General features: G+C 34.5%; 1 protein-coding gene across 1 annotated transcript in view; it reads right to left on the bottom strand.

Annotated features, from left to right (window-relative positions):
* CDH18 (cadherin 18) overlaps window positions 1-16,691 on the bottom strand; it is a 304,050-nt gene that overhangs the window by 109,614 nt on the left and 177,745 nt on the right. The window contains exon 4 of the mRNA XM_046672142.1: window positions 12,045-12,212. Within this exon, the coding sequence (XP_046528098.1) occupies window positions 12,045-12,212 (168 nt within the window). The remainder of the gene's footprint in view (window positions 1-12,044; window positions 12,213-16,691) is intronic.

Below are 16,691 nucleotides of genomic sequence, written 5' to 3'. Positions count from 1 at the left end.
TTATATGACAACTATGACTGAGCTACAATTCTGCTTGCACAGCTGCAGTTCCAAATGAATTTTCATTCCAGTATATGAGTTGAGAAAGCAGTCATTGGGAGGGAAAGATTATGAACACAGAATGAAACCACTGAAGTGCATTTAAAGCTTCCCCTCAAACATGGCTTATGGCATGTCTGCTCATATTCCGATGGCCAAACAAAGTCATAGGTAAAGCACAAAGTTAAAGTAGCAGGGACATATATGCCACCTATAGGAAAGCATAAGAGAAGGAAAGGAACAAATAATATGAACATACAACACAATCTGTTCACAGTCCACTCTCTAGTCACAAATATCTGTACGCCTCTTACAGCTAAAATCTACTTACTTGCTCCCTGACGCCCCAAATCTCTTTAAACAATGGCACCAGTCTTGAATTTCAAGGCCTTGTAATATAATCAAATCAGAATGTGGCTCTTCTTGACCCAGAGAGCACTGAATTAGGACAAATTATTTGCCCATCACAAATTCAACATATAATTGGGGATGAAAAAGGATAAAATGATAGAAATGAATACGCTATTTGAAAGAGAATGTCAGTAGTTCATAATAACTCAGAAATTATTCTCTTCAATCATTGCAAGCGTTTCTGTCCCTAAGGCTTATTTAGTGAACTCTTTACATTTGCATTGTTAGCCCTGAAAGTCATGAAATTTCTGATTTCTTCTTCTTCTTTTTCATGTCTATTAGAAAATAGACAATTTTTTTTTCTTAGCTCCTCTCCTGCTTGTAGTATCTTATCAAATGCGGTTAACAATCAACTTACACTACAGAGAGTCACTTTTAATACCTCTTCTCCTAAAAGTCATGGCTTCGTTAGGCACAATTTTCTGCCTTCCAAGCTATCCCAGGAAGGCGTTACCAAAGCAAACCAGTCATTTTCTAGCATCCTGTAAGCTTCACTTTATACCGTTTTCTTTTTCAAACACAATTCCACATACTTCGCTGTTGTGGTGGTGGGTGGTGGTAGTGGTGACAGAAACTTGGCTTCTAGAGAGAGAGTATAGAATGCACAATCCCTTTGTTTATTAATCAACTTCTGCTGTATCAAGAGATAACGCCTGTATCTCAATGATTTTCAAATGCAGACATTATTTCTTCTCACTTTACATGAGAGCTCCGGCTTGGTGCTGCTCTGCTGGGCTCTGCTGTGCTCGCCTCTATCGAGCTTCACTGTCTTCTCATTAGGCTGAAGGAGTAGTTTCTTTCTAGGTTGTGTTGTTATCAGAGCAGAGGCCAAGAACAAGAGAAATTAAGCCAAACCAGGCAAGCTCATTAAGCTTTCCTCTCAAACGTGATTAAATGGCATTAATGACATTTACATGACATTTCACATGCCATTGACCAAGGCAAATGAATTGGCCATTCCCAAATTAAACGCGAAAATATCTTCTAGTTATAAGAGAGCATAGCAGAGGCAGTGAGAGAATGAATAATTGTGAACAATGATGAAATCTACCAGGGCAGGTAAGAGAAATATCAAGTACTTGAGGATGAGAAGTCAGTAAAATTCTATTCCAAACAGAATTCTCTAAGGAAGCAAGACAAATGAGAATGAATATTGTGTAATGATTGCAATCTCTGACACAAACATCTTAAGGAGTTTTCCGAAAAGGTTCTCTGAATAGTGAACTCATTCTCTTTGTTTTAATGTATCTTTATTTCATCTTCATATTGAATGCAATTTAGTAAGTTCAAGATTTCTAGAGAAAATTTTTTTTTGCCCTTCTCATCAATTGTGAAGATAATTCTCTATTGTAATCTGTACACTATTTTTGTTGGTAAGAAGCCCACTATGTGTCACACTGTTTCGTCTTTGGTTTCAGAATTTTAAACCTAAACACAACACATCTAGGTGATAAGATTTTTCCACCTTCTTATGACTTCTTATGATTGTTTATATAATGATTAATATATGTATTTATTCTTTTTGGGGTTATTTTGGTGAGGAAGATTGACCCTGAGCTAACATCTGTTGCCCATCTTCCTCTTTTTGCTTGAGGAAGATTGTGGCTGAGCTAACATCTGTGCCAATCTTCCTCCATTTTGTATGTGGGATGCTGCCACAGCATAGCTAGATGAGTAGTGTGTAGGTCTGCACCTGGGATTCAAACCTGTGAATCTGGGCCGCTAAAGCAGAGCATACGAACTTAATCACTAAGCCACCGGGCCAGCCCCTGTATTTATTCTTGAAAACTCTTAGTCCAGCCTTTTCTTTTTGTTTTTTGAATGCTGTCTCATCATTCTCTTTGGTGTCTTCATCTGAAACTCTTATTGTTGTACGTTGAAATTTTGTTTTCCTTATATATATTTTGAGCCCTTTCTTTCCTTTTTTCTTCCAATTTTCTCTCTGAGGCATTCTGGCTACTTTCCTCAGATTTTCCTTGCAGTTTACTTACTCTATATTCAGTTTTATCAAATGTCCTATTTTCCTAGTTTGCTTGAGTTCTTAAAGTCAATGTCTATGTTGTGGCTTCTGTTGACTGATAAGCAGAGTTTTCCATTTTCCATTTCAGAGCAAGCCCTGGTTTCATGCCTGACATGTAACTTTAGTGATATTCTTAATAAATTCCTGTAATTATACACTTCTCCCTTTTCCAGGGCTAACAAGCTAAGATGCCAGCTCCTGGGGTCTACATCCTGCCTTATATTCCCTCTGGGCTTCCACAACATCAGCTTGCCAATTTGCCACTTGCTGTGCAGGTGTACTCACACCACTGCAGCCATGTGGAAGTATAAATTAAAGTCTATTGGGGGAGGGGGAATTACAATTCTATCAGTAGCAGAACAGGCATAATTCCCTAGACTCATCATTCTAGAGTATGATACTTAGGCTTCACTGAACTCTACGACAGAGCTCCAGTGGAAAGGAACCCTGACTCCTCTAATGTTCTCTATAGGTTCAGAGTCAGGGAGACAGGGAACACTGGCACACCTATGCAAATATGCAACAGAGGAAGCTCCCTAGCTAAAAAGGGGGCTGTGCTAGAAAGAAAGAGCCTCTGGAGCTGGTGCCAGCTTATAGACTATAGAGCTAGCTCATATCTACTGAGCCAGCTGCTTTCTAAACGACTGAAATCAATGTCCAGGCCCACTACAATGGGTCTCTCCTCATTACTCTAAATTTAAGTTCCTTTTTCATATTAGATACCTAATTGTTGTCAAAGCAAAATATTGATAGTCTACACAACTATACTACAAACCTGGTTTACTCTTGGCAACTATAAAACACATTCATGGTGGGCCAACTTGTGGCACAGTGGTTAAGTGTGCACGTTCCGCTTTGGTGGCCTGGGGTTCACCAGTTTGGATCCCAGGTGCAGACACGGCACCACTTGGCAAGCCATGCTGTGGTAGGCATCCCACATATAAAGTAGAGGAAGATGGGCACGGATGTTAGGTCAGGGCCAGTCTTCCTCAGCAAAAAGAAGAGGATTGGCAGCAGATGTTCGTTCAGGGCTAATCTTCTCAAAAAAAATTGCTTTAGGGTAGAATTTTCTCTTATCCAACAATTAAATATATTGGAACAGTTATGATTTAAATGCCTGGATATGAAGCTTAGATTTGCTGAGATATAAGGTGGTACACTGGGAATCATTGAATTTTAGGTACCAAATTATTTGTAGTATAATAATAAAGTCTTTTTTTCCCCCTTACTTTGAATATATGTGAATAATTTCTAAGTTATATTTTACCTAATTAGCAAATTTTAAAGATATCTTCAAATAGTGCTAGTATTGTCTATTTTAGTTTTAAGACTATGTAATTTTACATGGCATAGAGATACAGACATTGTTATTTCACATTTTTCTTTCTCAATGTACCATAATTTCATATGCCATATGTGATCCTTTTTTACATAATTTCTTAGACTGCATCACAAAATGCTAATGATTAACAAGCACATTTAAGAAAACTTGGTGGGAATAATAAAAGAGCATTTGGTTCATTGAAGCTCGTCCCTTTTAATACACTTTTCTCCCAGGATAGTATTGATGTTAATTGCTTTTAAAAGACCTTGTGTCTTCGCTTCCGTAACTTTGCCAGGTGAGCAAAGAAGTTATTCCCTAAGATTATCCCCAGGTCCCAGTCTACAAAAGCTGTAATCATTCTGATCAGTACGTTTTTCTGACTAATTACTATTTTTCTTACATGAATAGTATTTACTTGAGAAATGACTCCCTATATACGAGATATATATTTATTCATAGATGATTCTGGGGGAAAACTGATTGACATGTAAGTCTTTGGATACTGTGATGTCTAACTTATCCAGGATGTCTGATATTATTGATACGATTAAGCAGAGAGTTTCTAAAGCTCTACTTTAAATTGTTTTATGCAGATACAGTTTACATTGGAAATGTTACTCTAAAATTGAAAAAAAAGATTCACAAGGAATCTGGGATTTTCCTGCATCCAAGAAACTTGTATTGAATATTGATCATTAAGAATTATATTAAGCTCTGCCTGCAATGTTTTTAACACATGAGTAAAGTAAATGACTAATTTGACAGCTATTTGAATGCCCCACATTAAAAGGACAGTTGTCCTATATCAGAATCTTCATGGTACTCTGGAATAACATCTTTAAAATTGCTTAACCCAACACATTCTGTGTTACCATATGTCAACATGCACTACTGCTAAGGTGATTATTCTGTAAACAATTTTTCCTCAAAGTAATGGTACGGTGGGCCACTTTTCTTTTTAACATTTTCTGAAGCATAAACATGACTGATAAAAAGTGGAAAGACAGTAACTGTATAAATTCTAATTGAAAATCATTCCTATTCTTTTTAGCATTCTGTAAAGAATTAAAAACTGATTTGTAAAGACTAACTAGTAACAAGAAAATCATTTCTAAGAAGTATGTGCCTATGACCATAAACATACATATCTGTACAAAACAGAGTAAGAGAGAAAGAATTAATCCCTACCTTTGCTATAGCTTGCAGCCATACAGATTGAAAACAAATCATAAAACAATTAACATGTTACGACTGGTAAGTTTCTAAAGAGAAAAACCTCAAATTATTTCAAAATGATTGACTTTAAAATTAGAAGAATGTCACAACCTTATTTATTTTTAGTTATTACCTTGTCTGAAAGAAATGTTTTCTCCAGTTCTATGTATCTTGTTTAATAGAATAAATATATAATAAAAGAATTTCGATTGTCTTTATTTTATATACTAAATTTTGTAACATAAGATAAACATACTTTGTCTTTGTCGAGGCTGAATGAAAAAATATTTATAACATGCCAATAATCTGTTTTACTATTAATTAGAAAATTAGAGCTTTCTTTCAAAATTTATACTTTCTATTTAGCTATGTGGAATATCAAACTGATATACTATTCATCTAAGTTTCTTTCACAATGCTTCAACTTAAACTTCAGTGGGATGGTCTTCCCAATCTGGATATGAGGGCGTGATATATATCTGACGAACTTCCCCATAGAATACAGCTATCAAAGCTACACAATACCCATAAAATGACTGTTTCAAGTCACTGGAACACATTCAATGTAGAAAGGCCTGGATGAGGTATGATCCTTGAGAGAAAAGAAGCATAACAGGGTGAGTTTTATATTCACAATGACTCAGTGCATTTGTAAATGTTCAGTGCTAGGGGAAAGAGTCCAAGAAGAAATTATATAGTTTGTGGAGACACGGGTTCGGGTTGAGGGCTGGCACGGTAGCTAAAATGAGAGCAAAGGCTTAGAGAAGAAGAAACCTCAGAGAAATGAGCCAAAAAATCTGAATGCAATTTTCCTGTGGTAATGATAGATACGTACACTATAGTTGTACACATAGAGGCTCCAAGAAACCAAGAGAAAGCAGAGCTGGAAGGCAAGGAACTAAGCAAAGGTTTCAGCAGCCATGGGTCACTGGGAATCCAAATTGGTAAACACTTGAGATTTCAGCTGATGCTAGAGAAAGATTAGTTTTCAGGAGTAAGAGCTTCCCAGGAACAAGGGAAAAATGAAATAGACTAGTTCTAACAAAATTAAACTAAATTCAGTAATCCAAGAAAATAATTTCACCCGCTCTGGAGGAAGATGACATAGTCAGAGACTTCTACAATTGTTTATACACAGTGTTCAATCAACAATTCCAAAGAATCTTTAAAAATGGAAAATGATCAAAACCAAGAAGAAAACAATCAATAAAATGACCAAGACCTGATTTTGATATTGTAGTTATTATAAAATAATTTTGAAATAACTATGATTAATGTGTTTAAAAAAATAGAAAAAAGGTGGAGATTTTTAGCAGGAATCAACAATAACCAATGATTTATATTTAATACATCAAGTAAAAATTATAAAAGTTAAAAATTTCAATGCTGTAGGGTATATCTAAAAGATTTAATAGATGGGGTTAATTAAAGAATGAACACACTGGAAAAGAAGATTAGTGTACCAGAACATGGGTCAATATAAAATATCCAGGTTAAAAAAGAGTAAAATATTTTAAATATACCTAAAAAAGAATAATAAACTGATGGTGAATAGTTAAAAGACCTAACATGCATCCTTTTGCAGAACCAGTGGGAGAGAAGTGAGAAAATAAGATAGAAGAAATATTTGAAGAAAGCTGAGCAAAGTTTCCCAGAACTAATAAAAGATAGCTTAAAAATTCCTTATAACTGAAAAGCAGATTTTTAAAAAAGTAAATACCTCCTAGGTGCATCATAGTTAAACTCCTGAAAACTAAATAGAAAGAATATCTTAAAATAAGAAACATCCTTTAAAGTAAAATAAAGTGATCTACAGTAAAGCAACAATAAGACTGATAGGTGTTTTTTCAACAGACAAGAGGGAGGTCAGCTGACAATTAAATTACATCACTAATCATTGGAATAGGAAAAATTCTTCAAACTAGAATTCTACTCCCAGTGGAAATACCCAGTAAAAAAAAGTAGAAAAATAATGTTTAGTGAAAAAACAAAAAACAAAAAAGGAAAGAATACATTGACAGTAGCCCAGCACTAAAGGAAGCAGAAAGTGATCTTTTCTTAGAAAATTTAGAATTTCCTTTAAAAAAAAAATTATTCTAGAAGGAAATACAGAAATTCAGGAAAGGATAAATAGCACCAGAGAGGATAAATTATTGTTGACTTAAAAATAATTCTTTACTGTTTAAAACAAATAAACTAATGATAATATTTTACAGGGCTTAATATATAAGATGACAAGAATAGCAAAAACTAAACAGGTATAACGGTTTTAAACAGTTTTAAAGTTGTTCATTTTTCAAGCAATAAAATTGTAATTTAAGATATGATGAAATAAATTGTAATATCTAGAGTAAACATTAAAGAAAAATAAAAGAAAGCAAAATAAAAAATGTTAATGGAGGAGAAAATGAATGGAGTGAAACACATGGATAAAATACAAATAAAATATGAAAGAAGAAAAAAGGAAAGAAAAAACTAAACAAACAGGAAGATGGTAGACAAATAGAAACATATCAGTACTTTAATTATAAGTGCAGTAAATCAAATAATAAAAATTATAAAACCAGATTAAAATGAAACAAAACAACAAATACTTAGCTTAGTAGCTTACATGAAACTTTTGAAAAATAAGACCAATATAGTTTGAAAGTAAAATGATGGACAACATAACATTTAACCATTAATGAACAAAAAAGAAAAGAAAAATGTTTTATAGTTATATTAATATCAGGCAAATTGGACTTTAGTTATGAATCATTATTAAAGTTAAAGAGAGACATTTCACAATGAATTATTTTCAATCCAAAAGGAGGATATCATAACCTTCAATCTGTGTACTCCAGTAATACGGTTTCAAACTATATCTAAACACAACAAAACAAAAACTAATAGAAAAACAAAAGGATAAATAGAAAAATCCCGTATCGTAGTGGAAGACATTAATATACACCCCTCAATGGCTGACAATGAAAATTCTGTATAGATATAGAAAACTGAAATGACATAATGAATAAACTTGAACTTATTTACATATGTAGAAATCTAACCATGCAGCTGCAGAATTTACCTTCTTTTAAAGCACATAGAGATACTTATCTAAATCAAGTACATGCTAACATCTAAAGAAACCCTCTGCAAGTTTAAAAATATATGTCTGTAGCCATTAAAAAATAAACTAGATATCATTTTTTATAAGTATACTAGAGAAACTCTAGCTTGCTGGTAATTAAAACATACACTCCACATTTTGATGGGTCAAAAGAGAAGTTTTCTTGTTCGTTTTTTAAAACTCCTGTTTCCAAGAAAATAAAGCTAAATATATTATATACCATTTAGATTTGTTTTCATGAAAATGTAAATGATAAATTAAAAACAGTGATCCTTCTTCTAAAATGTTTTGCTATCAACAAAATCATATCAATGTCAGTATCTTCATTTGTGATATTTTCTTTTTCGCTAACATTAAAACTCACACAAACCAATTGAACATCCTTCATTTTTAGCATTACGGGAAATATTGCCATCTATTGAATTTTTAGGACTCGCTCCTCCCAATGTTACATTGAATTATATCATCTCTAGTCATAAACGGGCTTAATTTGTTAGATGACTTACAATTTGCAAGCATTTCAAGTTCTTGGACAAGTTTTGTTAGGTAATCAAGCTTCTACTATTTTGTTGTGATCAGTTGGCGTGTGTCATTCTTCTTTTCCCAACGTGGTTATCTACTCTACAAGGGCAGTTATCAAAATACAGCTCCTCCCATTTAGGGTACGGAAGGTTGGCTTTATGAACTTTCATGAAAGTCATTGAATTTTACATGCAAACTCTTTATACAAAATAAAAGATGTCAGCGACTTTTTACATACCTAAGAATAAACTAAGCAATAGCTATTAACATAGTTAAAACCAGAGAAGGAAACAGTAACAAGCTTAAGAAGTAGAATAGATTCCTTTCAATAGAAGAACTAATATTGAGGAGTTTTATACCTTGAGATGTTTTTCTCTCAAGAACTAGGCTTCCCTTGTGTCTTTCGATTAAGGATTCAAGCCACAAATGGGCTGATTTGTTCGCTTTCACTGTGAGTCTTACAAACAGCTCCCTTTCCTGACACTTTCCCGCCCACATGTCGGCATTACCGGGAATTGCTCATGGCTGTGCTCTTAGTTGGGCATGCATTATGCAGTCTTTACCCTCCCCTACTGCCTCCCTGACACTGGCAGGCAACCTGCTTCAGCCTGCATCTTTATGTGCCTCATATCCTAGACCACTGAGCTTATAACTCCCTAGTGTAGAGACTTTGTAAAGCAAATTATTAGTCTAGTTCACTCTCTAGCTCTCAAACACTTACTCAAAGTCTATTTACTTTAAATTAAGATGCAAGATATAAAAAGCTGACTCACTTTCTCAGGCCATAGTAGATTAGCAGAAGAAAGAAAAAGAAAAGAAAACAAATGCTTTGAGGGAAGGTTGTGCAAAGTTTTGAGTGACAGATGTTTATACTAGAGTCAGTCACAGTAAGGGCGTAAGAATCATGGCTCAGACAGGTGAAGAGAGAAACAAGTCTGCAGGTGAACTGTAAAAACATCATATTTGTAGAAAAACAATTAGACTACTGGATCCATTTAATGCCCGGGTATGATATTTATACAATTTTAACTGTCTATAAAATGTCTGCATTTCATGGTGCTTCACGAATGCAAGTTCTCATAATATATCATTTTTTTCTCCAAGCAGTTTCCAGAGTTTCCCATGATATAGCTAAGCATTTGATGAGTTGCAATGCTTCTGGGTAAATTAAAGAATATGCTACTGTAAGCCACTCTTGTCATGGTGACACCGTATCATTCTGAAAGCAGCAGTGTGTTAGTGCAATATGAGTGCATAATCAAATATCTTTTAAACAAACCAGAGTGTGAGGTTCTGGGTGTGCACTGCCTCCATTTCAAAACAATTAACATGCATCCTGCAGTGTGGCAGGATTGACGTCTGTCAGTTATTCTGTATAGACTATACTGACTGAAAAAAGGTAGATCCTGTTAGATATCATGAGTTTGCTCAGAGAGTATTCATTTATTCTGTGTCCTTGTCAGGTAAAACAATTGTTTCACCATGAACTGATGCTTCAACAGTAACACTGTTATTAATCAAGTTACTAAAATTAGGAATACACTTCTCTATATTCATCACAATTACAATTTTCTATTGATTTCTAAAACCAATTATAATGGACATGTAAATTAAAAAAATTAGTTTATGGAGAGAAGGAGGAAGAGAAAGACTGGGAGACACTATTTGTACCATGATCAAACATTTATTGAGTGTCTATTGTGTATACCTGAGTTTTCACTCTACTGAAAACTACAATGTTAATTTAGATCTCAAAAATAGTAGTGGTAGAATCTACTCAAAAATAATGTAGACAAATTGGTATTGTAAATTATCATCAAGTTTACATTCAGTTGAGTTTAATATTATGATTCCTTGCCTCTTTAAGAAAATCTTTGAACTTCAATTTCCTCATTCTATGAAATAACAGCACTTGTCTTATAGTGATATATTTGTATATGCATATTGTGTGGACTAAGCGATAAAATAAATATAAAGTGCACTATAATTTGTAAAATAACTTAAAATTTAATTATATTTTATGGTTTAATATAATACAGATTTACCTATGATTTATAATTTTCTTTCAAGCATACTTTTTTCATGGAGCACAGGCCACATGAAGGAACCACGTCACATAATCTTATTACTAGACCCAGTATTTTAAGGTGGTTTTACCTAACTGTGAATTTGACTTGTATGCTTCCTCACAATGGGAGTTTGACAGAATACTTAAATTCCACTCATTCACTTAGTAATCATTTACCCAGGGATGGGCACTAATCCGAAGACTTAAGTTTACACAGACAACTTAAGCATTGTTCTTACTTGGACTTGTAGTAAGGAGATACATACCTACAGAAATACACATTACATGAAAGTGCATGGGACAGGGCCATGCAACAGGAAACAAGAATTAATTAACTCTCTGCTAATTCTGCAACAGAGTTCAGAGAAATTCATGAGAGGGTTTTAAACAAAGAAATATGAGTGTGGAGAATTCTGGGCTGAGTTAAGGATGTGTAAAGTGTTATTGCGTTTTAGGAACAGGCACTGATTCATTGTGGCTAGACCTGGAGTGTACTGAGCAATGTGAAGAGATAAAGCTGGGCGAGGCATTTGGCACTGACTTGTGAAGACCCTTCGTAGATACCACATTGTCTCCTTTGTTATAGTTTTAACATCATGTGTGAGAAGGACATAAGGAACAGCTTCTCAACAGGGTTTTTATGATAATTAAAGATTATTCTATAAAATGTCATCCACAGCTCTGTTACATTAGAAATGCTGAAATATATTTCTTTCCTAGTCTGAAGATGTCATAAACACCATTTCGTTCCAAACTCACAGAACTGACACCTTCTCCCCATGAATTGCCTGCTGGTTTGAGTTCTCCACTCTCAAGGCTCATATTCTATTCTGAGATCCTACTTTATTCTACCAGCTGTGCCCTGCTGTTGGATGGTGTGTGTGTGTGCATGTGTTTGTGTGCAGAGCATTCGTTCATAACATGAAGGATTTTTTAAAAATTTTAGTCACAAAAGGTACATGTGCAATTATTTTGTGTGAGTAGAATACTGATATCAAAATGTATTTTGAATATCTCCATAAAGATCTTAGAAACACACAACTACTTCCTCAAATTCAGGATATCATTACTTAGCCCCACTACATCATTTTTAATATTTAACTGTGATGTCAACTGAAACACATATCTTTAACACAGAAACAATTATCTACCAGATTCAGGAGCCAATAGGTGGAGTGACTTCTTTAGCCCTGTGTATAGAAGGGAGACCATAAAGCATGAAAATAAAATATTCTCATTGAGATAATAATAACATGACATTATATTTTCAAGTATTTCATTGTGATTTACATAAATGAACAGTGATAAGGGAAAACCATAAGAAAAAGGTACATACTCTGAGGAAACCGTGGGGGGTTGTCGTTGACATCGGTCAGGGTGATGTTGACCGTTGTCGATCCTGAAAGCCCTCCAACTTGCCCAGCCATGTCTTTGGCTTGAATGACCACCGAGTAGTGTTCTCTGGCTTCTCTGTCCATATTATGTAAGGCAGTTCTAATAACTCCTGTAATACATATTTTAAACAAAACAATATGGATTATACATTAAATGAGAAGCAAGAGATTACATTACATTAAAAGAAATATCTCTCTCTCTTTTTCTGTTTTCAGAATTTTTTTTGTTTGTTTTTTGGTGAGGAAGATTGGCCCTGAGCTAACATCTGTGCCCAGCTTCCCCTATTTTATATGTGGGACATGACAACAGCAAGGCTTGATGAGCAGTGTGCAGGTTCTCATCTGGTGTCCAAACCCATGAACCCCTGGCTGCCGAAGCAGGGCATATGAACTTAACTACTATGCCATCAGGCCAGCTCCAAGAATTGTATTTTTAAAGGAAATATTTTTGAGAGGAAGCTAGCCTTCTGAGACAAATAGTATCTTAACAATTGTACCCAAATCGTCACATTGAACCATTTATTTACACCACATGTTCCAAACCATTCTATTAGTGGCAAATTAAGATACCCATCTCTTTGTGTTCTTTAGGGTGGATGGCCCCTAGAGGGTGGCCTTGCAGCCCGAGCTTTCCCCTTCTTCTGGTGTGCTGAACATTTCACAACTTGTGCTCCTCACAAGTGTCCACTGAAATGATTTGAGCAGAGGTTAATTTTCCTCTTTTCAGAACAATTTATATAGCTTCCTGACAGGGTTATCAAAATGAGGCGATGGAAAACATTGAAAGAGTGTGGACACTTGAACAAAGATTGTAGGTGGGAGGCATTTTAACATTTATCAAGACTATGAAACTTACTGTTTTTGTCAGGAAATAACAACTCGAAGAACTAGCTTTAAGTATATAAGCAAACTAAGGAAAGTGATGAGATTGATTCCAAAAATCACACATTAAAGTCACATTCTTTGTCTGATAATAGTGCCAAAGGAGATATTTAACACGTTTTTCATGAATTAATACTTGGATTCAATAAAGAGATAAAAAAGTTATATATTCATATGTAATTATGCATAGTACACATACATGTAACACATAAATTACACCAACATGTAGTATACATGTAACACACACATATAATTTACATAGCTTTGTCAATAGATCCTTTAATTTAAAACTGAAACGGATTTTCCAGAGGGTCAAACTTACCCTAGAACTATTAACTATGTCACAAAATTAAAAAACCGTCCTCATGTAGATGAACCATGTTATAAATAAGTATAAATACATATGTATAATATACATTTGCATTATACATGCATATAAATTTGCAACTCCAAACATAGGTCAATATTTAACAATCACCTTTTTAAAAATCACCTTATTAAAAATATTTGGATCATGTCACTTTGGAGAAACACACCAATGGTTTCAATCACTCACACACTTGACTACTGCGCAATTCATAGGATGACACCAATTATAATAACTGTTGACTATAGAATTTAACAAACACTTTTACAGATAACATCTTGATATAATGAGAGAAAATAAGGTTGTAGGGGCCAGCCCAGTGGCACAGCGGTTAAGGGCACACATTCCGCTTCGGCGGCCCGCAGTTTGTCAGTTCGGATCCTGGGTGCAGACATGGCACCACTTCGCATGCCATGCTGTTGTAGGCATCACACGTATAAAGTAGAGGAAGATGGGCATGGATGTTAGCTCAGGGCCAGGCTTCCTCAGCAAAAAAAAAAAAAAGAGGAGGCTTGGCAGCAGTTAGCTCAGGACTAATCTTCCTCAAAAAAAAAAAAAAAAGAGAAAGAAAATAGAGTTGTATATTCAAGTTAAAAAATAGTCTTTTAAAAGTGGGAAGGATTCATCAATCAGCAATTTTGAGTATAGAACACTGAGCCACTACTTTTTTTTTTTACCTAATTGATTGCCTGTATAATGTCTTTGAAAGAAGAACCTCAGGCATCAGGAAAAGAGATCCCACAACTTCCAAAGTTTGTGAATACATAATTGTGGGAACTCAGGAAAACTTTCCTGAAGCTAAATAGAAATGAAAATTATTCTTATCAAAAAAATTATAATAATGAGATAAATGATTCATCTAATTCATGTATATGAAAAAGCCTCAAGCATCCTTATTAAAAAGAACAATGTTTTATCACATAAGATAATTATATAAGAAGAAATTGAATTGATGCAGAATTGAACAGGCTAAGAATTTCTGAAAATATTTCATGAAACAAATGTATACTTTCCAATATTTGGAAAAAAAAGTAAAGATGCCATTCTGAAAAGAATACATTGTAAATGGGAAATGCCTCTGGTGTGTAGCAGTATTAGATTATTGTCCAGGATAATGTTTTACAATGAAATCATTAAAGCAATATTTGCAGGATATAAATATATAAAAGGAATATCCATCATTACAAAGTGAATGATGGATATTCCTTTTATACAATTTGAATGTTATTCATTCAAGAGGCTCAGAGAAGAGAAATCAGCACGACTTCTGTTTTATAGTACAGACTTTAATAACTCATTGCATTATCTCCCTTCTTTTATAATATAGCTGCTTCTGCCACAAAATGGAAAGAAAGTTGTCGGCCAAATTTGCTTTTGGAAAGAAAAGAGCACATCCAGAATTGACACATCCTTCTCAGAAATGATTGTCTAAGCATCCATTTAAATTCACAGTTCTCTTGAGGATAGCTCAGTTGCATGTACTTAGCTATGACCTCCCTTGAGGGCATATAGGTACCACTGGGAATGTTCAATCAAATTGCCATAGCAACATGAGCGTAGTATATAATAATCCTCCTCTAACACGTAGCCCAGATGCTTGTAATTGGGGTAGCCTAGAACACAGCCAATGCACAGTAACGTCTTTTTCGCTTTTAAATAGACTTTTTTTTTCAGAGCAGTTTTAGGTCCAGAGCAAAATTCAGAAGAAAGTATAGACAGTTACCTTACTCCTCTCACCCAAACACACGGCCTCCTCTACTATTAACATCACCCAAGGTCCATAGTTTACAGTAGGGTTCACTCTTGTTGTTACACCTTCTATGGGTTTGGACAAATGTGTAATGGCATGTATCCACCATCATAGTATCACACAGAATAAGTTAACTACCCTAAAATTCACCTCTGCTCAACTTATTCATCCCTCTCTCCTCTGAACCGTTGGCAACCACTGATCTTTTTACTGTCTACATAATTTTGCCTTTTCCAGAATGTCATATAATTGGAATCACACACTAGCCTTTTCAGATTGGCTTCTTTACTTCACAATAGGCATTTAAGGATCCTCCATGTCTTTTCGTGGCTTGATAGCTCATTTATTTTTAGTGCTAAATAATATTCCATTTTCTGGATGTATCAAACTTTGTTTATATATTCACCTACTGGAGGACATTTTCGATTTTTCTACATTTTGGTGATTATGAATAAAGCTGCTATAAACATCCATGTGCAGGTTTTTGTGTAGATAGAAGTTTTCAGCTCCTTTGAGTAAATATCAAGGAGTATGACTGCTAGATTTTATGGTTAAGAGTCTGTTTAGTTTTGTAAGAAACTGCAAACTGTCTTCCAAAGTGGCTGTCCTATTTTACATTCCCACTAACAGTGAAGGAGAGTTCCTGTTGTTCACATCCTCATCAGCATTTGCTATTGTCTGTGTTTTGGATTTTGGCCATTGTATTGTGTAGTGCTATCTCATTGTTTGAATTTGTATTTCCATAATGGCGATAATATTGAACATTTTTTCATATTCTTATTTTCATACGTATGTCTTATTTGGTGAGGTGTCTGTTAAGGTCTTTTGCCCAGTGTTTTCTTATTGCTGAATTGTAAGAGTTCTCCGCATATTTTAGATGACAGTCCTTTATCAGATATGTCATTTGCAAATATTTTCTCCAAGGCTAAGACATGGATTCTCATTCTCTTGAGTGTCCTTCACAGTGCAGAAGTTTTTAATTTTTGAAGTCCAAATTATCAATTATTTCTTTCATGGATCATGACTTTGGGGTTGTAGCTAAAAAATTATTGTCATACCCATGATCCTCTAGATTTTCTCCTATGTTATCTTCTAGGAAATTTATACTTTTGTGTTTAGTACTTAGGTCTGTGATCTATTTTGAGTTACTTCTTGTTAAAAGTGTAACATCTGTCATCTTTTTGCATGTGGATGTCAATTTTTTCCAGCAACATTTGTTGAAAAGACTGTCTTCTCCATTGTATTATGTTTGCTCCTTTGTCAAAGAGTAGTTGACTCCATGTATGTGGGTCTGTTTTGGGACTCTCTATTCTGTCCCATTGATATATTTGTCTATTCTTCCATCAATATCACACCATCTTGATTACCATAGCTTTATAGTAAGTCTTGAAGTCAGGTAGTGTCAGTCCTTCATTTTTGTTCTTCTCCTTCAATACTGTGTTGGCTATTCTGAGTCTTTTGCCTCTATATACAAACTTTAGAATCAATTTGTCAATATCCACAAAATAACTTTCTGGGATTTTGATTGGTATTTCATTGACTCTATAGATAAAGCTGGGAAGAACTGACATCTTGGCAATATTGAGTCTT

This window comes from Equus quagga, chromosome 9, assembly GCF_021613505.1.
Source record: "Equus quagga isolate Etosha38 chromosome 9, UCLA_HA_Equagga_1.0, whole genome shotgun sequence".
NCBI classification, from domain to species: domain Eukaryota; kingdom Metazoa; phylum Chordata; class Mammalia; order Perissodactyla; family Equidae; genus Equus; species Equus quagga.
Note: the sequence above shows the minus strand (reverse complement) of the source record. Positions and strands in the feature narration are given on the sequence as shown.